This window comes from Balaenoptera musculus, chromosome 2 (genome assembly GCF_009873245.2).
Source record: "Balaenoptera musculus isolate JJ_BM4_2016_0621 chromosome 2, mBalMus1.pri.v3, whole genome shotgun sequence".
NCBI classification, from domain to species: domain Eukaryota; kingdom Metazoa; phylum Chordata; class Mammalia; order Artiodactyla; family Balaenopteridae; genus Balaenoptera; species Balaenoptera musculus.
Window position 1 is genome coordinate 39,544,855 of NC_045786.1, and position 20,909 is coordinate 39,565,763.

General features: G+C 45.4%; 1 protein-coding gene across 3 annotated transcripts in view; it reads left to right on the plus strand.

Moving 5' to 3' along the window:
- Positions 1-20,909, plus strand: part of NTRK3 (neurotrophic receptor tyrosine kinase 3) — a 369,430-nt gene that overhangs the window by 131,028 nt on the left and 217,493 nt on the right. For all 3 annotated transcript variants that reach the window (XM_036844028.1, XM_036844029.1, XM_036844030.1), the window contains exons 9-11: positions 2,053-2,076; positions 3,509-3,573; positions 4,387-4,489. In XM_036844028.1, coding sequence (XP_036699923.1) covers positions 2,053-2,076; positions 3,509-3,573; positions 4,387-4,489 — 192 coding nt within the window. The remainder of the gene's footprint in view (positions 1-2,052; positions 2,077-3,508; positions 3,574-4,386; positions 4,490-20,909) is intronic.

Genomic DNA, 20,909 nt, shown 5'->3' on the forward strand with positions numbered 1-20,909 from the left:
CCACTCTTCATCGCGGTGCGCGGGCCTCTCACTGTCGCGGCCTCTCTTGTTGCGGAGCACAGGCTCCAGACGCGCAGGCTCAGTAGTTGTGGCTCACGGGCCCAGTTGCTCCGTGGCATGTGGGATCTTCCCAGACCAGGGCTTGAACCCGTGTCCCCTGCATTGGCAGGCAGATTCTCAACCACTGCGCCGCCAGGGAAGCCCCGTCTGTACATTTTATTACCAGTGATGTTAACTTTATCACTTGGTCAGGATGGTGTCTGCTAGGTTTCTCCACTGCAGAGTGACTATTTTTTTCTCCTCTGTAATTAATAAGCATAATATTTTGAAGCTTTGTAAATATCTTGTTTCTTATCATTCTTTCACACATTAGTTTTAGCATTCATTGATGATTCTTGCCTGAAACAAATATTAGTGTGCCATTTGTCAATGGTGATTTTTCTATTTCTATCCTTTTCCTCTACATTTATTAATTGGATTTTATTGTAAGGAAAAGCTTTCTTTTCTTCCTCATTTGTTGATTAAATTACTTCTTTATATCAGTATAGACTCCTGGGTGTTTATTTTGTTCTATGAATTATAATCCATGTATTAACTTGCTAGGGCTGCTGTAAGAAAGTGTCAGAGACTGAGTGGCTTCAACAATAGAAATTTATTTTCTCACAGTTCTGGAGGCTGGAAGTCTGAGATCAAGGTGTCAGCAGGGTTGGTTCCTTCTGAGGCCTCTCTCCTTGGCTTACAGATGCTTGTCTTCTCTCTGTGTCCTCACATAGTCTACCCTCTGGGTATGTCTATGTCTTAGTGTCCTCTTATAAGGACACCAGTCATATTGGATTAGTTCCCACCCTAATGACTTTATTTTAACTTAATTACCTCTTAAAGACCTTATCTCTAAATACAGTCATAGTCTAAGGTACTGGGGGTTAAGACTTCAACATATGAATTTTGGGCAGATATAATTCAGCTCATAACAATCTATGACTGTCATTATATTGTCATTATATTTTGTTGCTCAAATCATCCCCAGTTTGGCCATTGGAGACCCCTTCATACTGGCTCCTGTGTCCCTTCTTCATGCCCCCATTAATTCTTGAGCACCTTCTTACTTTCCAGTACTGCAAGATGTTCCAAGCACATCTTGTACTTTCTCTGCCCCAGCCCTGGAATTAATGCGTTTCTCCAAGGAGCCCTCATTCTTTTTACTGGAGGATGGTAGTGATCACCTCCTGGATGGTTCTGTGGCATGCTAAAGTTTGAGAATCTCTGATAGAGTGGTTCTGAGCTCAGACTTGGATTTGAGTCCAGCTCTATCCCTTCTTAGATGAGTGACATTCAATTTGTTACTTAATTTCTATAAGTCTATTTCCTTTTCTGTTGAAAGGGGATAATGCTACCCACCTCCTAGGGTGGTTATAAGGATTGATGTATTACATAAAGCATTTTGCACAGCCCCTGGCTAATAATCAATGCCCAATAATGATTGGCTTTCATTATTAGGTGAACCATTTCTAAAGGCCAAAGACCAAATAACACATTTTCATCTGGGGAGTGGGCAGATTCTAGAGGGATTCCCAAGAACGTCTCAATGACCTACTAGAATAAACTCTACATATCGATCTGAGGAATTGTGTCTTGAGATCATAGCTGGCATTTTCCAGGAAGATCCATGGAAGCCCATCCTGCAGCATTTCTTCTTGGCGCTAATGTACCACCAACGTTCCCAACGCTCTGGGCACCTGAGGGCGGGAGGGATGAGGGTGAGATGGTGAGTCTGGATGTAGTTCCTCATCTCATAGTACGGTTTCTAGTCTCCAGGTGGACCAGGCCACCTCCCTTGAAACCAGGAGTTTTAGCTCTTATTCCTTCTCCATTTGGAAGACCACCTTCTAAAGAGTGTGGGGGAGGGGTGACAAGCCAAGGATTTTAGTTTTCAGTTGCCAGGGCAACAGGGGATCATGGTGAGTGGGAGAGATCATAGCTATGAGAAAGACAGAGTGCGACTGTTCTGGTTTTTTATTACGTTTGTTAATGATCTCTTTGTCTTTTTTGCAGAGAGCACGGATAACTTTGTCTCTTGTAAGTCTCTTTTACCTTTTGCTTTGAAAGTGATTTATTCTGATACTTTTGGTAACTACTGAGTCCAAATAGCCCTCTTTCGTATTCTACCAGCATCCTCAGACTCATGGCCGCTGAGAGCACCTGAGTGAACTGTGAAAGGAGAGTAGAAATACTTGAGCGGTTCCAAGCCCACTCCTCTTGGACAGTCACTTGCTGCCTCAGTTTCCCTGCAGTTTTCTAGGGTCTGACCATGTTGTGGGTCTTCCCACCCAGACGGACAGAGGTGGTGTCAGGAAGGATGTGGGGTTCACGTGCCCCAGTGGACCCCTGTTGAGCATCTCAGTTGTTCTTGCAGAGAGAATGTGGAGCCTATAAACATGTTAGTGTTTGTCACCTGCTTTGAGAGCCAGGACCTACCTCGTGTGGAGCTGTGATTGACAAGGTCTCCTGATAGGTTCCCCTGTCCTCAAATGAGATTATTGAGGCTCAGGCTATAAGTGATTCGGGGCCAGGACTAGACGATCCCCAAAGGATTTGGTGTTTCGCTCCTGGTCTGTGGGGAAACCTATATTTATTCCTTTTCCTTTTGTCCCCTGTGGGAGAGGAACAGGGGCGGCTGAGGCCATTTCTGCTCCCTGTTCGGCCTGAGACAGTAGACAGTCCTGTTTAGAACGCCCCTTGTTGTTTGGCACAGATGTAAATATAACCTGGATTCCTTTGTTTGTCCTCGGTCTTTGAGGACTTGTCATCTCACAGGATGTCCCTCCAGAGAATTTTGAACTGGGGCTGTCTCTGGACAAGGAGGTGATTCTAGAAGTAGGACTAGTGGATGCTCGGCTTCCCATCCAGGCCTTGGGAAGAGCAGATGTTTCCTAGTCAGATAAACTTGCTGCCAACTGAAGCTGCCATTGTGTTCTGAAACCTGCCGTAGGGCAATGGAGAGTGGGTCGTTTATGGGGCCACAGGCCTCCTGGATCTCACTGAGGAGTGAAGAGGGAACGAGGAAGGACATGGAGAGCCTGGGACAGGATAAGGGGTTCAGAGAGGAGCTGAATGTCAGCAATAGCTACCATCACCCACGAAATGGACCGAATCCAGACCCTGGCTGTGATCCCATTTTTTCCCCTCTTATTTATCCAATAGCTCATGGCCCACATTGCCCAGGTTACATTGTTTACTCTGGGATGGGGACTGGGGGATGGGAGCGAAGGTTCTTTATACCTATGGAGTCTGTCTTTGGGCCATCAGTACCCACCAGGCAGCCACACGGGGATCCGATCTCTGGGGACCCCTGCAAAGCCTGGGGAGGCCAGGCAGTCAGAGTCTGGCTTCAGGGGGATGTTCTCCAGCAAGAACTTTCAAGAGGGCTTGGGAGTTAGGCTGGGACTGTGGCTGAGGCTCTCGTGGCCAGGAAGCTAACTGCTCTTCTCTATTTATGTTTGGTTTTCAGTCTACGAAGTGAGCCCCACCCCTCCTATCACTGTGACCCATAAACCAGAGGAAGACACTTTTGGGGTGAGTCACTTCTTGGTCAAGAGGAAGGTGTTTACTGCTGCAGTAGTTTTTCAGTCTTCTGTTTTAGTAGCTAACTTTTCCCAATACTGCCTTATTTGGAACTCTAGCATATGTGGCATAGAGAAGCCGTGATGAATGACCTCCTTTCAGGTGTTTAAAACCTTCCTTGTTTGATGAGAATAATTCATTGTTTGAGGAAGTCTTTGAGGATCTGCTTTAAGCCCTAGGGCTCAGGAGGAGAACAGTTTGAAACTTCCCACTCCATTAGGAGCCAGCTGGGCCTGATTCGAAGGGGCTGCTCACTGTACAAGCTTTTACAAAAGTCAGAGTTGCCCAGGGAATCTTCTTGGGTGGGAGGTGCCCCCACCCCACGCTCTCAGAGCCTGAGGTTTCTCTGGGGAGAAAAGGAAAGGGGTCTTTTTAGAATCTCCTGGATAAGAATATTATGCAAAGAATGTCAATGTGAAGATGCAAGATTTGCTTGCTAATTAAAACCACAACGGAACAACAGGCAGAAGCATCTCTGGGCTTCCTCCTGCATCTCTTAGGATGGTCCCCAGGTGAGAGGGCTCAGAACACTGAATCATGGAACTTTCTCTAATCAATCTGGGTAATTTATTTTTTGATGTTCTTAGAGTCTCATAAATTACATCTTCTCAAGACTTTACCCAGTCTGAGAAGTTCTGAAGTTCACTGAAGTTTTGGGAGGGCTACAGTTGCTACTGTAATGGGATGTTCTCATCTGAGCACGCGTGTTACTTCATACTCGGGTTTTCTGTAACTGCTCGACTGTCTGTTTTTGGCTCCCGATAGGTATCCATAGCCGTTGGACTTGCTGCTTTTGCCTGTGTCCTGTTGGTGGTTCTCTTTATCATGATCAACAAGTATGGTCGACGGTCCAAATTTGGAATGAAGGGTAAGGTGGGATTTTCATTCGCAAGGGTCTCATGGGGGAAACATGGCTCCTTTTGATCAAAAGATGCTGTTTTAATCTCTTTGCTCTCTGAGAGGGCTTCAGGGTGGTGGGCTTAAGTGGCCCTGGTGGAGACTCCCATCTACACGTTTATTATTGGTAATGATGGATTGAAGGCAGTGTTGGTGTGAGGACCAAACTGTGGACCACCTGGTTTTTCTGTCATGACTGAAAACATTGCTTCACTGGGCTGGTACAATGAGGATGATCTGGGAAAGAAGTTGGATTTGAGGGCAAATGAAGAGGACTTACATTGCTTTTTATTTTTGGTGGGTAAAAGGACTCTTTGTTTGAGTAACTTGGTTTTTCTCTTGTCTGCACCCTTCCTTGGAGTTGTGATGAGAAGGTATTAGCAGAACTAAATGTAGGATGGTAGACTGTGGCATTGAAACGTTGCCCATTCATGGTATCTCAGCACGTAGCTCTACACAGAGTTCCAGAATGGATGCCAAGAGCAACATGATTGCTAAATCTGCTGGCCAGTTTCCACGACACAGAGTACTCAACCCCATTACAGCTGGGGTGGGATGTGAGACGTGGCTCTCCGCCAAGGCTTGGGAAAAGGGGACTGGCACAAAAGGGGTTAACGTGGTGAATTAGCATCCATCTGCCTGGTCCCAGGATGGATCTAACCAAATGGCTCAAGGGAGGCTGGATACCAGTGCTTAAACAGAAACTTGAATTTCAAGATATACTCCCAGCTGGGATTTCCATTTATGGCTGATGTTAATAGGAGATGGGTGGGGAGGGAGTATGAAGTGTTTGACAAGCAGTCAGGTTCCTGAGCTAGGATTCAGGTTGGAGTCTTCTGGTGAGATTATGGGATCCAGAAAGATGAATTTCTATGACTTCTGCACACGAACGGGTATCTGTGGTTGGGGTCTTGACCTGGGGGCTCAGGAACTGAAGGGGAAAGCATGGATGAGATTCACAGGGATAGTGGTCCCCTGAACTTATATGTAAACGTTTAATTGTTTGTACATGGTGGCAGGGGGCGGGTTTGGGAAGGAACTAATCCAACGCTTCTATTATATTGTCAAAAGAGTCTGTGACCACCCTACAAGTTTAGAACACTGATATATAGCAAGGGATAGCCATAGAGAACTAGAAAGGCAGAAATCATGGGGGAGGGCTGTCTGGCTTCCCAGAAGCCTCCTGCCTCTTTCTGCTCTTGGTTGAGCTGAACAAGTCCCAGAAAAACAAACCAGGTTTTCTTGAAGCATATGAAATATTTTGACCAAGAGTAATATGTGTAAAGGCAAATTATAAAACTTCTCTCTATGTTAGAAGTTTGGCCTGAAGCCAGATGACTTAAACAAGAGGAGACCACGGTCAGCCACCTTGGCTGGAGAGGTTTTATCTACCACTACCCCACGGGCCAAACAGGGCTTCACAGGTCTGGAAGATCAGTGACCACCATGCAAGCTCTGAGCCTTCAGTCTTAGCATCAGCCTTGGGCTCCTGGCTTTGAGGACCTGACACTAGTACTCGTGCAACATTTTCCTACCATGGAAGGAACTTTCCTAACTCTTCCTCCCTCCGCCTAAGAAAACAGCAGGGCCTTGACCAAAGGGAAGAATGGGGCATTATTGCTCTCCCCCTCGAGAGGCACACCACCAGCTGAGACCCTGCGACAAGACTGGCACCACCATACGAGCAGATTTTTCCTCTTAATTGTCATCTGTTTTCTGGAACAGCGTGTCCCCGTGTCGGATGGATTAGGCAGCACCCAGGGTGGTGCTTTCCCCTCAGCTGTCCTTGGAGCCTCTCCCAATACCCACTCCCCTCTCCCGGGCTGAGCTGCCTTCATTGGCCCTGGTTGGGCCACAAGAACACGTCCGTGAGTTTGGAAGTGAAATATTCCTTAATTTAAAGTCAGGCGACCTGAAGAAGTTGGGCTAGAGTGAGAGGCACGATGGGATGTTGTATCCAAGGCTGACCCTGTTTAGAATTAAGCCTGCATCTTTCTGATCTTTGTTATGCCTGATTGTATTTAGTTCTCATCTTAGGATGAAACAGCAAATGCCCCAGGCTGCATACACCCTTGATCTTTTATTAGCAGCGGGCCCCCCAGTCCAGAAAAAAGAGCAAAGTTGCGGGTACCAGAAGTCCCCCAAATCTGACTCAGGTGAACCTCCGTCTCTTCAGACCCACCCCTTCCTCACCTTTGAATTTTCAAATCTGGGTTAAAAATCTGTGATGCCACTTAATTGCTCTTTGTTTCCAGCAAAGTTACTTAACTTCTCACAGCCTCTATTCCCGCAACTTCAAAATGATGGAATGATACCACCTCCCTCATTGCATTGCTCTGAGTGTTGAGATCTGTGTGTCATTGACATTTAAAAGGGTCCCTGTGGTTGTCGTTTTCTTCTTTTCTTTGTGTATAAGCCTTTCCAAGCTTCTTTCATTGTCCTTCCAGGAAGGGCTGCCCTCCCAAGACTTAATCATGCCCTCTTTTGTCCCACACAATATTTAGTAAAAATGCTTTTCTTCTACCCTAATCCTAGGGCACTGTCATTATCTCGCTCACACATAATCTGTCCTGTTAGACCAGGAGTGACTTGTTGCAGAAACCCGCAGTCACTCAGCTGAGTATGCCTGAAACTTTGCACAGTCTTTGACAAATTGTTTCTGAACTTAGAAATGAATGACTTTAGTTTTACTCAGAAAACAAGCACAGCTTGTTAATCAGTAATGGGCTAGTTAGGGCTCATTTGGAAACCTGAGATGTCTGGGCAGTGGAGGTAGAGCAGGGATGATCTGGGAAACTCATAAATAATTCCCACCCTCCACATCTGAGGGCCTGGAACACAGTGTGTGGATGAGGAGGACTTATTAAAATGAACTTCCTTCTGAGAAATAAAAAAATATATAGAAAAATACCGACATTAGTATAACAAACACTCACATTCCTGTCACTTAGAATAAGTAGCTGAAGCTGTTACTTCTGTTGCATCTAATGTTTTATTCCTATTACTGATAAAACGAAGATGGCTTTCACTGTCACCCCGGTCCCATTCCCGCTCCCATTTCCATAGGCAGTCATTAGCTTGAGTTCACTGTGCATCCATCAGTCCACTTGTTTTTGTCTCTCTCCCTGTATCTCTGTCTCTCCTTCTCTGCTGTCTCTGCACACCCGCCCTTCCCGCCATGGCTCTCTCCCAGCTGACCCCATACCCTGCAGACCGCCAGCTTAGCAACTGCCTCTACTCTATGGCAATCCTAGTGGCCAAGTCTGGTAACCAGCTCAATTTTATAATTCTACTTATGTATATGTATATATATGTTTTGTTTTGTCTGTTTTTTTCCAAATCACAATTGCATTTATTCATAGACATCTAGAAGACAATCAAAAGTATATTTGTCTCTTATAGACCTTATTAATAAATTTTATGTGGGTGAGAGAGCTTGTGTCCTAAGAGTTTTAAACAGCATGATTAAAGACTGTAACACTCCCAAGAGTGGTCACAGATAGGTACAGGATGTGAAGAAAGATATACATATATACATACACATATATATGTCTACATAAGTGAATACATTTACAAGATGCGTTACTTTGTGTATGTTTTAATTTGTACACGTGTTTATACTCTAAGCACCCTTCTGCATCTTCTTTATTTGCTTGTCATGTGTTAGAGATCTCTCCATGTTGGTACATGTAGGAATTCCACTGGGGACCTATTTTATGGAAGTTGAATGTATTAACCAGAGTTTATAGAAATGAACTGAAAATGCATTGTCTCAGACACTTTTTTACTGTTATCAACTGCCATCTTGTTGATCAAAATTCCGGCCTGGGGAGAGGTCAGGATTCTGCCCTGTGGAGGCGTTAGGATTCGAGCTCATCTTCTCTTATAATCACAAAGGTTCTAAAATGGGGCTGAGTGTCAAAGTCCCAGTGTCCCTGGGCTTTCTTTGGACTGTGGATGAAGCCCCATGCTTTAGAGTGGCAGGATGATCCTGAAGTATTTGGTGTGGTGTGGGCACTGACCAGTCAGAGCACATACTACCCTCCTGCTGGAGCTGGCACCCGGGGACTCCCTGCTGTGCCAGGTGTTAACTCATAATCATGCTGGATCACGGGGTGGTTGAGTGGTGGGTGGTCGGGAGGTTCAGGGCAGGGGTCGTTTACTGGGAGGGACAGAAATATATCAAAATATGTCAGTATCTTAACTAATTATATTGTGCCGGTACATCCTGGGCCTGGAAGTGACATGGCTTAGAATTTATTCCATGCTGATCCTCATATAATATTTTAAAATTAGACATCAAAAGATCATGACAATGATCTAGCCGGGCCCTGCAGTGTCATTATTTAGAGATGAGAAACTGAGGCATAGGAAGCCCAAGAAAGGAGGTGACCTGCTCTGGTTTTCAGTCTGGTTAAGCTGAGTTGGTTCCAGAACGGACGTTCTACCTTGCATTCTCAGTCACTTCTCATGGCAACTATCAATAGAATGACCTGACTCCTTGGTCTTGGCTGCCCCACCGTGAACATCCACAGTGCATCTGCCATCTTTATTTCACGTGGTTCTTAGAACGATAACCAGGTAGAAGATGCTAGTGTGTCTTTAAATACTTAAACATGTCCTATAGTTTTCATATCAGGTGACTATCATTATTATTTAATGGAGAAAGAAGCAAACGTGTGGGGCTTCTGCAGGCTGTAAAAAGGGCATACATTATTTGGTCTCTCTTGTCTGACTACGTCTTAAGCATCTTTATATACGTCTAGATCAGAGATACTGTGGGAGTGAACTTCATACTTCTTGACTCCCTCTTACTGTCACAGAGGAAACAGAGTAATGGTTTATTAGAGTTGAAACAGACCTTAGACTTATTAGGCAAATGTCCCCATTGTACAGGTAAGGAAGCAGACCCAGAGAAGTGAAACGGCATTGCCGAAATGCACGGCTAGCTAGAGCAATGCTGGCCTGCTTTCCCCCCTGCATGCTGTATGCAGAGAGCCTGGGAGGGTCTGGGAAATGAAGCCGGATTGTGAATAAATCAGGTCTGCTCTTCCAATACTTTATCTAATTATCTTTGAATGCTGACCTGCTTCAAAGGGGCTTTCAAACATGTCTCTTATTAATCCTCTTTTCTCAAGCTGGGACACACCTGGCCTGGGGATAAGGTGGGAGCTGATGGAGGAGTCTTGCTTCGCAGGCTTCGAGGACTTCCTTTGCCTCTTTCTGGACACGTTGGGGACTGCATGGCAAGGCAGCAGAAGGCGGAAGGCTGGGAAGGACAGGAGTCTAGAAAGGCTGGTCGGGCTTCCGGTAATACCTTAAGTGCTTCATCTGCTTGTCTTCCATCCTAATGGTTGGACGTGTGCTGGTGCCTCTGATGGGCCTGTGGACGGGCACTCCAGGATTGTTCCATTGTGAATTAGCATCAGCCAATAGGTACTTAAAGTGGTTGCCTGTTTGATTATGATTGGGGGTTATGAACATTTTTTTTCCCGTAAACAGATGGTAACTTCTCTCCAAGTGGATTGTCAGAGTCAGATTTGGAGGGACTGATTGGCTCCTGCCAAAAGATCTTGGGGGCGGCTGCCTGCGTTGAATGGCCCTGTTATCCCTCTGGTTTAACTGCTCGGTTAACGGGAATGATTAGACTTGGGAAGGAGTCATTTCTGCCCGCTCTCCTAACCTTGGGACATTGGACTGAGAAGGGTTTCTTCCAGCTGGATGGAGGTAGGCCTGGGATCCTGGCCTCCTAATGTTTGATGCTCTAACTGGCATTTCTTCTTCAGCTGGGATAGAGGGTCCCTGTATCTATAGCCGTGAGCACAGAGCCAGAGAATTGATACAATGAGTGTGGGGTAGAAATAGAGAATTCTGAGACTACTGAAAGGTGACCTTGACCCTGGATGAGGTCACCATTAGTGCCACTGATAAGGCAGCTTTTTTTGCCCTGAGAAATAACACTTATCTGGCCTTGATTTAATGGGGCGTCAGAAGCCAAGAGCAAGGCAGCAGTGAAACTGAGTGGAGGACTTGGGTTTCCTGACTTCCTGAGATAAGTCTATTTTTCCTTCTTGCTTGTTTTTCTTTCTTGACTTCCTTTTCTATTTCCTCCTCTGAATTGAGGTACGCAAGTGAGGAAGGTTACCCCTGGCCTTGGCAATGACCCTGTGCTTGGGATTCCTGGTAGAAGATGCCTCTTTGAACATAATTTTGAGACTGCTGTTATCCTCAGGCCCTTGGATTCTCCTAACAAAAGTTTCCATGCCCTTTCCCTCTTTTCAGACTCCTGGAGAGACCCTCCAAGCCCAAGGAACACTCCTAGCATTCGTTCAGGTCTAAATAAAATAGGTTAGGTGTGTGGCCAACCCACAGGCAGGACATAAAGTAATCAAAGCCAGGAGTCTTCTGCTTCTCTTCTTCTGCTTTGGACTTCATTTCAAATTTCTGGTTGCAGATGCAGTCCCACCCCGCTTGGTGACAGAGTTCTAGAATGTGGTGGTGCCCAGAGGGTTGAGAAAGCTGGAAGGCAGTGTGTGTTTTTCTGGCATGCCTCTGCTGCTCTGTCTTTGTGGGATCTTTGCAGGTGTGCAGTGAATGGTCCTGGAAGGTCCGCACTGTCACCGATGGTTGTGTTAAGACCGCCCTGCTCCGTTCCTCTCTCTCAGGGCACCAGTGAACCAGCTGTTCTCCAACACCGACTCTTCTATTTGAAGAGGAATCCCTGGAAACAGAGTCTGATACAAAATGGTCCTCCTCTGTGGCTACCTGCTTGCGGGCTGTTCCTGGCAGGCCCCTGCCGCCTGTACAGCAGGGCCAAAGGTGGCCAATATGCTGGCTCCATAGCCAAAGCCATTGCCTCTGATTCGTTTGATTTTGGCAACAGGACAGTTCTTACTAATTCATGCCATTGCAGCAGGTTCCCACAGGGTTAACAGACCTTTGATACCTCAGGTTAGAAGTTCTCAGCCTCTCGTCCCCCACTTTACATGGGACAGAAGACTACCAGTCTCATGCCTTATACACTCCTGCAGGTGTAACCAGGCTTTTGGACAAATGCTGGCCCTTGCTGTAGCTTCGCACCTAAGAAAAAATATATCCGCATACGAGTTAGCAAAAGAGATTTTTAAAACTAGGAACAAAATCAAATCCATACTAATTTTTATTCTTAAACAATTCACAAACTTTAGTATTTTATTATTCATTCAAAGTCCTGGTGACACACTTCCTCACTGACCCAGAAATCTGACTGTATCCTGGCACCAGGATGGAAAACTAAGAGGGGAAGGGGCTGCCGGTCTTGACTTTCTCGCAGTGTTCTTGGCCCGATGTGGTTTGCACCCCTGCACAGTCAAGTTGCAGAAACAGCTCCAACAGAATCTCCTGTCTTCTTATGGCACATTCTTTCCATCTCTATATCTTCTCCTGTGGGTCCTGGGGGCTTTCACTTGCCCGGAGGAGGAAGGACCGTGGACTTTGGTTAATGAGAAGCTCCCACATGGCTGCAGTGCCCGAGCCCTGGGTTCACACAGCCCATTCTCCCCTGAACTCTGCAGAGGCGTTAGGATGTCCAAAGAGCGGCCCTCGGAACCACAGGCAGCAAAGCAGAGATCAAAACAACTGCTGATGGGGAAACACGATTTTGGACTCGGGAAGAAAAACCACACACTGAAAACAACGTCAAACAAGCAAACTGCTGCAAATCCCTGGCCCCAGCTCCTCCTCACCCCGTTGCCCTTTGTGCTGTGCATCCATCGTGGGGGATGAGCTGGATGGGGTGGGGAAGGAGTGTGCTGCGGGAGGAGAAAGGGGAGCCTGCATCCGGCTGGGGCTCAGCCACCAGTGGTGTCTGCCACCGCCTCCGGCCCCAGAGCAGCCAGAGGAAAGACAAGAGCTTCCGGTTGGTCTCTTCCTGGCTCTTTCTCTTAGAGGGTTAGTGACACCCTCTCTTCCTCCCTTCCCTGATACCCCCGTGTGTTTAGTTTAGAGAGAGATTCACCAAGTCACTCTGGTGCACACCCGTTTATTCTTTTCTCTTGTATTAATTCTGCTGCCACAAGCCAGAGAGGGATTTGCTGGCATCCTTGCACTGGTCTCCAAACCAGCTTCCTTCCTGACAGGCCCGGCTGCCTAATTTATGGGACCCAGTGCAAAATCTTCCAAAAGCACTAGAATTACAGGACAGCTACAGCAGAGACTTATACCCCAGTCGTGGGGCTCTTCTGAGCATGGATTCAGGGTCAGGCCTGTGAAGCCAGCTCTGCTCCCTGAATACACATTCCAACGTGGTTTCAAGCCCTAGCGCCTTCATTTTTTTCATGAATGGTGAGGAAGGAAACCGATATTTCTATGCTTCCTGTTTAGAGAGGAGCTGGGATTTGGGGTAAAGATAAGAGTATCAGCTGATTTTTCACTTCTGATCATAGCAAGGAAAGAGAATAGGGGGCATTGGGCATTTATTGAGTACCTACTGTGTGCCAGACACATATAGGCACATATAGGCATATCCGGTCTAATATACCTTATGATATTTAGTCCTTATGAGTGGCTGTTCTCCCCATTATAAAGGCAATAAAGCTGCTCAGAGTGGTTAAATTGCCCCATGTCATGTGGCTGGTGAGTAAGAAAACCAGGTTTTAAATGAGGTCACTCTGAATCAATGGTTCTCAATCTTCACTGCACATTCCAATCACTTGGTCAAATTGTATGACTCCCTCAGCCCAGGCGGCACCCCAGAATGATTAAATCCGATTCTAGAGGCGAAACTCAGGCATGGGCATGCTTTTTTCAACATCTCGGGTGATTTCAATTGTGCAGCCAAGGTTGAGAACCAGTAGTGTAAGGCCAAGATGCAGCTGCACGTTTAATTACTTGCCCAGGTCATGTATGCAGTCTGTAGACCAGTATATCTGGTCACCTTGGGAGCGTGTGAAATGTGTAGATGCCTGGGATCACTCCACACCCACTGGGTCAGACCTGGGATGAAGTGGGGGAGATTTTTGATGCTCACTAAAGTTTAGGAACCACCGCACTGAATCCTGGGGGATGCTGGGGGTCTTATGAGAAAATGCAGATTCTGGAGAAGGACTGAGAGTCAGTGTTTCTAACCAGTTTCCAGAGGACGCTGCTCCGGGGCCCAGAGTTCAGGGAACAAAGGACGAAGTGAAAACCTCAGGCCTGTGACCTGGGGACTTAGGTCACATCTCTGTGTTCCATTTCTTCCTGTGCATCATTAGCAAAATCAGCCAGCCTCAACCGCTGACTCTGCTAGTTGGAATAATATGACTATACGATTACAAAATAGAACCACGACTTCTAAGGCAATTTTAGTTCTACCCCCTTTGGGTAAATAAGCCTTGCTTCTTTCCTAAAGCAGTTCTGCAGTGGCTTCCTTGGTTCATACCGAACTGCCACCTCCTTCCACACAAGGGCACTTGTAAGGCCTGCTGCCTCTGTTGATCTTAGCACAAGCGTGAGGTCCATCAACACAAGGGCTGGGGGCAGAGCCCCAGGGAGGCCAGCAGTCAGTGGGCGGGCAGCATTCCCAGCCCAGAGTCCCTTGTGTAGCTGGGCAGGCATTCCTCTCCTCTTCTAGAAACTTCCACATCCTGTTTCCTCTTCCTTCCATAGCTGATCTTGGAGGTAACGTTGGGAGCTCCAGGAAATGGGAGCAGCTTGGGCTGGCAGGCCCTGAAGTGGATCAGGGCGTGTTGTTTGGTGGAGGAAGCCTAGTGGGTTAAGTCAGTGGTGGCCCAGGGCACCTGCCAGCCTCAGAGGCACTGCTCTTGGTGGCTGGAATTTTGTTCTCCTCAGTCCTGCCACTCCAGTGGTATTTACATTGGACACCTGCCCTGCCCTCCCAATTGACTGTGGAATAAGAACTGCATAGTTGGCTGAAGACTGGAACGGTTTCCTTAGCAGTCCCGGAAATGGTGAGCCTCCCTACCTGACGGGGATCTTGAGTTCAGAGGGGCCTCTGTGCTGTAACAGCGATGCACACCTGTTCCCAGGTGGGGGAGAAGAATGCCAGCGTCGGTCTGTCTGCCAGCAGGTCTGACATGAAGCCCCGAGGAGGGTGCCCAGGTAGTTCCAGGAACTACCTTTCCAAGTGAATCCTTCCGAATCAGTTGAGTTCAGTGGGTTGGCCTTGGGCCAGTGGAGGGGTGCCAGGGGGCACCCCCATTGTTGGCTTAGTCTTTAAGAAAAGCAGGCAGGATTTGAGTACTGTTATTGACCATGATATGCGGAAATGGCTCCAAGTGTCCCAGCCACTGCCTGGGCTGGCTTTGCGGGGCTGGAGGTGGGGGGCGTCTGGGGGACACTCTGGCTTGATTGGGCTGTGTTTGGAGCTGGAGGCCTTCTAAAGAGAAGCACAGTCAGAAATGAGTGGCCGTCCGAGGGAAAGGGAAAATGGACACTCACGTTTGCTGTTGCTGAGTGTGTGGACCGAACCTGCCTTTCTGGAAAGTGGTTTGGCAAATTTTATTAAAAGGCTAAAATCAGAGGAAGCCCATGTCCCAGAAACTCCACTTCTGAGAATTTAACCTCAGGTAGTGATCACCAACGGCTGCCCATATTGATGTGTGTGGGCGTTCATCCCACCGTGACTTATACAGTCAACTCGATCAACTAAGAATTGCTTAAATATAATAAATGGTTGGTTGAGCACACTGTGGTTCATACAAATGATGTAACTTCAATGAGGACATTAAAAATGACAATTTTTGGGGACTTCCCTGATAGTCCAGTGGTTAAGACCCTGCGCTTCCCACGCAGGGGGCGTGGGTTCCATCCCTGGTCGGGGAACCCAGATCCCGCATGTCGCCCAACTAAAAAATGAAAAAAAAAAAAAAAAGAAAAAGAAATGATAGTTTTTAAAAGCAAATTTTTAATATTTCTGTAAGGATATGCATGCAAATAGTAAGAAAGCCCAATAATGTAAAAGATAATGGAGTAAAAGTTACTCTCAATCTGCCTAATTTCCTGCTTCTGAGGTAATAACTATTTAAAGGTTCTGTGTATCCTTGCCGAGATAGTCAGTGCTATACAAGGAGAGATGTTTCCCGTTGCTTTTATACAAATGCCAGCTTGTATTCACATTGTTCTGGACCACATTATTTTTGGTAACTATCTTTGAGATTATTTCATATTAGTTCATAGAGATCTACTGCATTCTTTTTTTCTCTTCTTTCCAGCTTTATTGAGATATATTTGACACACAACAATGTGTAAGTTTAAGGTGTACAGTGTGATGATTTCATACATGTATGTATTTACTGCATTCTTTTTTTAACAGTTGAATATCAAGAATGATATTTGAGAGCAATATTTATTGACATGTGAAAGGGTTCATATGTATACATATTTTTAAATTGGGGTATAGTTGCTTCACAATGTTGTGTTAGTTTCTGCTGTACAACGAAATGAATCAGCTATACGTATACATATATCCCCTCCCTCTTGGACCTCCCTCCCACCCCACTCCCCCAGCCCACCCATCGAGGTCACCACAGAGCACCGAGCTGAGCTCCCTGAGCTATACAGCAGGTTTGCACTACCTATCTATTTTACACATGGGATTGTTAATCCCAATCTCCCAATTCATTCCACCCCCTCTTCCCTCCCCACCGTGTCCACACATTCGTTCTCTATGTCTGTGTCTTTATTCCTGTCCTGCAAATAGGTTCACCTCTACCATTTTTCTAGATTCCACATATATGCATTAATACACGATATTTGTTTTTCTCTTTCTGACTTACTTCACTCTGTATGACAGACTCCAGGTCCATCCACGTTTCTACAAATGACCCAGTTTTGTTCCTTTTTATGGCTGAGTAATATTCCATTGTATATATGTGCCACATCGTCTTTATCCATTCATCTGTTGATGAACATTTAGGTTGCTTCCATGTCCTGGCTATTATAAATAGTGCTGCAGTGAACATTGGGGTGCATGTATCTTTTTGAATCATGGTTTTCTCAGGGTATACGCCCAGTAGTGGGATTGCTGGGTCACATGGTAGTTCTATTTTTAGTTTTTTAAGGAACCTCCATACTGTTCTCCATAGTGGCTGTATCAATTTACATTCCCACCAACAGTGTAAGAGGGTTTGCTTTCCTCCACACTCTCTCCAGCATTTATTGTTTGTAGATTTTTTGATGATGGCCATTCTGACTGGTGTGAGGTGATACCTCATTGTAGTTTTGATCAGCATTTCTCTAATAATTAGTGATGTTAAGCATGTTTTCATGTGCCTCTTGGCCATCTGTATGTCTTCTTTGGAGAAATGTCTATATAGGTCTTCTGCCCACTTTTTGACTGGGTTGTATGTTTTTTTGATATTGAGCTGCATGAGCAGTTTGTATATTTTGGAGATTAATCCCTTGTCAGTTGCTTTGTTTGCAAATATTTTCTCCCATTCTGAGGGTTATCTTTTCATCTCGTTTATGGTTTTCTTTGCTGTGCAAAAGCTTTTAAGTTTAATTAGGTCCCATTTGTTTATTTTTGTTTTTATTTTTATTACCTTGGAGGTGGGTCAAAAAACATCTTGCTGTGATTTATGTCATAGAGTGTTCTGCCTATGTTTGCCTCTAAGAATTTTATAGTGTCTGGTCTTACATTTAGGTCTTTACTCCATTTTGAGTTTATTTTTGTGTATGGTGTTAGGGAGTGTTCTAATTTCATTCTTTTACATGTAGCTGTCCAGTTTTCCCAACACCACTTGTTGAAGAGACTGTCTTTTCTCTATTGTATATTCTTGCCTCCTTTGTCACAGATTAGGTGACCATAGGTGTGTGGGTTTATCTCTGGGCTTTCTGTCCTGTTCCATTGATCTATATTTCTGTTTTTGTGCCAGTACCATACTGTCTTGATGACTATAGCTTTGTAGTATAGTCTGAAGTCAGAGAGCCTGATTCCTCCAGCTCCGTTTTTCTTTCTCAAGATAGCTTTGGCTACTCGGGGTCTTTTGTGTTTCCATACAAATTGTAAAATTTTTTGTTCTAATTCTGTGAAAAATGCCATTGGTAATTTGATAGGGATTGCATTGAATCTGTAGATTGCTTTGGGTAGTGTAGTCATTTTCACAGTATTGATTGTTTCAATCCAAGAATATGGTATATCTCTCCATCTGTTTGTGTCATCTTTGGTTTATTTCATCAGTGTCTTATAGTTTTTTGAGTACAGGTCTTTGCCTCCTTAGGTAGGTTTATTCCTAGGTATTTTATTCTTTTTGTTGCAGTGGTGAATGGGATTGTTTCCTTAATTTCTCTTTCTGATCTTTTGTTGTTAGTGTATAGGAATGCAAGAGATTTCTGTGCATTAATTTTGTATACTGCAACTTTACCAAATTCATTGATTAGCTCTAGTAGTTTTCTGGTGGCATCTTCAGGATTTTCTATGTATAGTATCATGTCATCTGCAAACAGTGACAGTTTTACTTCTTCATTTCCAATTTGGATTCCTTTTATTTCTTTTTCTTCTCTGCCATGGCTGGGACTTCCAAAACTATGTTGAATAATAGTGGTAAGAGTGGACATCCTTGTCTTATTCCTGATCTTAGAGGAAATGCTTTCAGTTTATCGAAATGTTAATGTATTTTCCAGTGAGTAAAGACTGCAAACAGTTACCCATTTGTTTTTGTTGTTAAATAAAGAGAAAATATTTTCATATATATATACCTGGGAAAAATACTGGGACCATATAGACTGATAGGTCAGAATATAAATGGTAGTTATCCTTGGATAGTTGGATTATGGAAGCTTTTTTTATTTCATCCTTTCTGACTTTTGTTTTCTTTGTCTTCCAAGTTTTCTGCATTGAACTTTAAAACAAAGCAGGCAGCTGCTGGGGAAAGGGGGCACAGACTGCCTGCACCTCCTTACTAGATGCAGAGTGCTGACTTTCTCCCCACCTAGGCTCCATCTGCCCCTTCATGGGGACAACCGGGGCTCTGGTGTCACTTAGCATTGCTGATTGCACAGACCAGGGTTCCTTCCAATGTGTCCTTGGGCCACTTGCATCAGAATCATTGATGGTGGTGGGGCCTGCATTAAAATGCAGGTTCCTGGGTGACGTCTCCTGAATCCAGTGCTCTGGTGGTAGGCCCTGGGAATCGGTATTCTTAAAAAACACCCTGGGTGGGCTTTCCTGGTGGCGCAGTGGTTGAGAGTCTGCCTGCCAATGCAGGGGACACGGGTTCGAGCCCTGGTCTGGGAAGATCCCACATGCCGCGGAGCAACTAGGCCCGTGAGCCACAACTACCGAGCCTGCGTGTCTGGAGCCTGTGCCCCGCAACAAGAGAGGCCGCGACAGAGAAAGGCCTGAGCACCGCGATGAAGAGTGGCCCCCGCTTGCCACAACTAGAGAAAGCCCTCGCATAGAAACGAAGACCCAACACAGCCAAAAAAATAAATAAAAAAAACAAAAAAACCCACCCTGGGTGATTGTGATGCTCATTAATGTTTGAGAAACTTTAGTGTAATTAGAAATTGGCAAACTTTTTCATTAAGAAGCCAGATAGTAAATATTTTAGGCCTTGCTGGCCACATGGTTTCTGCTGTAATCACTCATGTCGGCTGTTGTAGACACTTTGTAAATAAATTGGTCTGGCTGTGTTACAATAAAACTTTATTTACAAAAATAGGTAACAGACTGGATTTGGCCTGTGGGCCATAGTTTCAGATCCCTGGTGTAGACTGACCTGGTGCCCTGAAAAATTAATCAGAAGATGGAGGAGCCTGCCAAGAACTCTTTATATTTGAAGAAGCAGGTCATATTATAAATAGGGACCATTAATAGAGTGCTTATTATATGCCAAACACTTTTTCAGACACATGCTAAACCTTAAGACAATGTTGCACAGTAGCTATTATCTGTATTATGCTGGCAAGGCAATTGAAAGAATAAGGAAGAATAAGAATTGAAAGAAAGTGATTAGCCCGAGGACACGTGGTCAGTGATGGCAGGTCTGCAAAGCTGAGGAGGGAAGTTGTAATGCTACAGTCGTATTTCTCTCTAGCCTGTGGGAAAGAATGTTTTCAAAATTTGTTCTCAGGGCTTCAGATGTCCCCAAGTCCCTCTAAATTTTCAAGCTAAGGAAGAATAATCACAGCTCTGTACTTCGTGGTAGTACAAGTCCTGGGATCACTCTGCACCTCACAGATGCCTCAGTAGAGTGGGGTCCTGAGAAGTCTTGGGATCTGCCAGGTTCTCTGGGCATCAGGAGACTTTTTAAAAAAATAAATTTTTAAATTTTATTTATTTATTTTTGGCTGAGTTGGGTCTTCTTTGCTGTGCGCGGGCTTTCTCTAGTTGCGGAGAGTGGGGGCTACTACTCTTTCATTGCAGTGCGTGGGCTTCTCACTGCAGTGGCTTCCCTTGTTGCGGAGCATCGGCTCTAGGCGCTTGGGCTTCAGTAGTTGTGGCTCACAGTCTCAGTAGTTGTGGCTCGCAGGCTCTAGAGCACAAGCTCAGTAGTTGTGGTGCACAGGCTTAGTTATTCCGCAGCATGTGGGATCTTCCCCGACCAGGGTTCAAACCCGTGTCCCCTGTGTTGGCAGGTGGATTCTTAACCACTGCACCACCACCACTGCACCAGGACCAGGGAAGTCCATCAGGAGACTTTCTTGTGGCCCTCCCTCAGTGCAAGTTTCCAGATGGCTAATGCTAAACTTGCTCGGAGCCCATGGAGGTAGGCTGGTACCCAACCAGTCTGCAGCAGGGCTGAACAAGAGGGAACAGTGGTGCTGGCCAGCAGATGGCCTTTTGCCAACTGGGCCATTGCTTTCCTCCTCCCATCTCCCTACCCCAGCCTGCCTGAGCCTCCACCACTTCCCTGACTCAAGGGGAAGCAAAATCCCCTTGGCTGGGGTCAGCCTCTGAAGCTGGTGGTTCAGCCTGATGGCTTTGTCAGTCAGCAATATGGGTGGGTCGGTACCCTCTGAGGTTATTCTAATAAAAATACCAATAACTACCATCTTTTTTTAAACTTGCTATTTTATATTGGCATATAGTTGATTAACAATGTTGTGTTAGTTTCAGGTGCACAGCAAAGTGATTCAGTTATACATATACATGTATCTATTCTTTTTCAAATTCTTTTCCCATTTAGGTTGTTACATAATATTGAGCAGAGTTCGCTGTGCTATACAGTAGGTCATTGTTGGTTATCCACAATAGCTACTGTCTTGCGAGAGCCTAGTTTGCCTTGAGATGTTGGTTCCTTACATAAAATCTTGAAGGCTTGGCTTATTCACTGGGTGAACTGAGATAATATATATAAAACAGAACCCATAACTTAGAACCCAGTACCCAAAGCATAGTAACTGCTCAACCAAATAGCTAATTATATATAATTCTTGCCATTATTTTGACAATCAGGAATGCTCTGAGA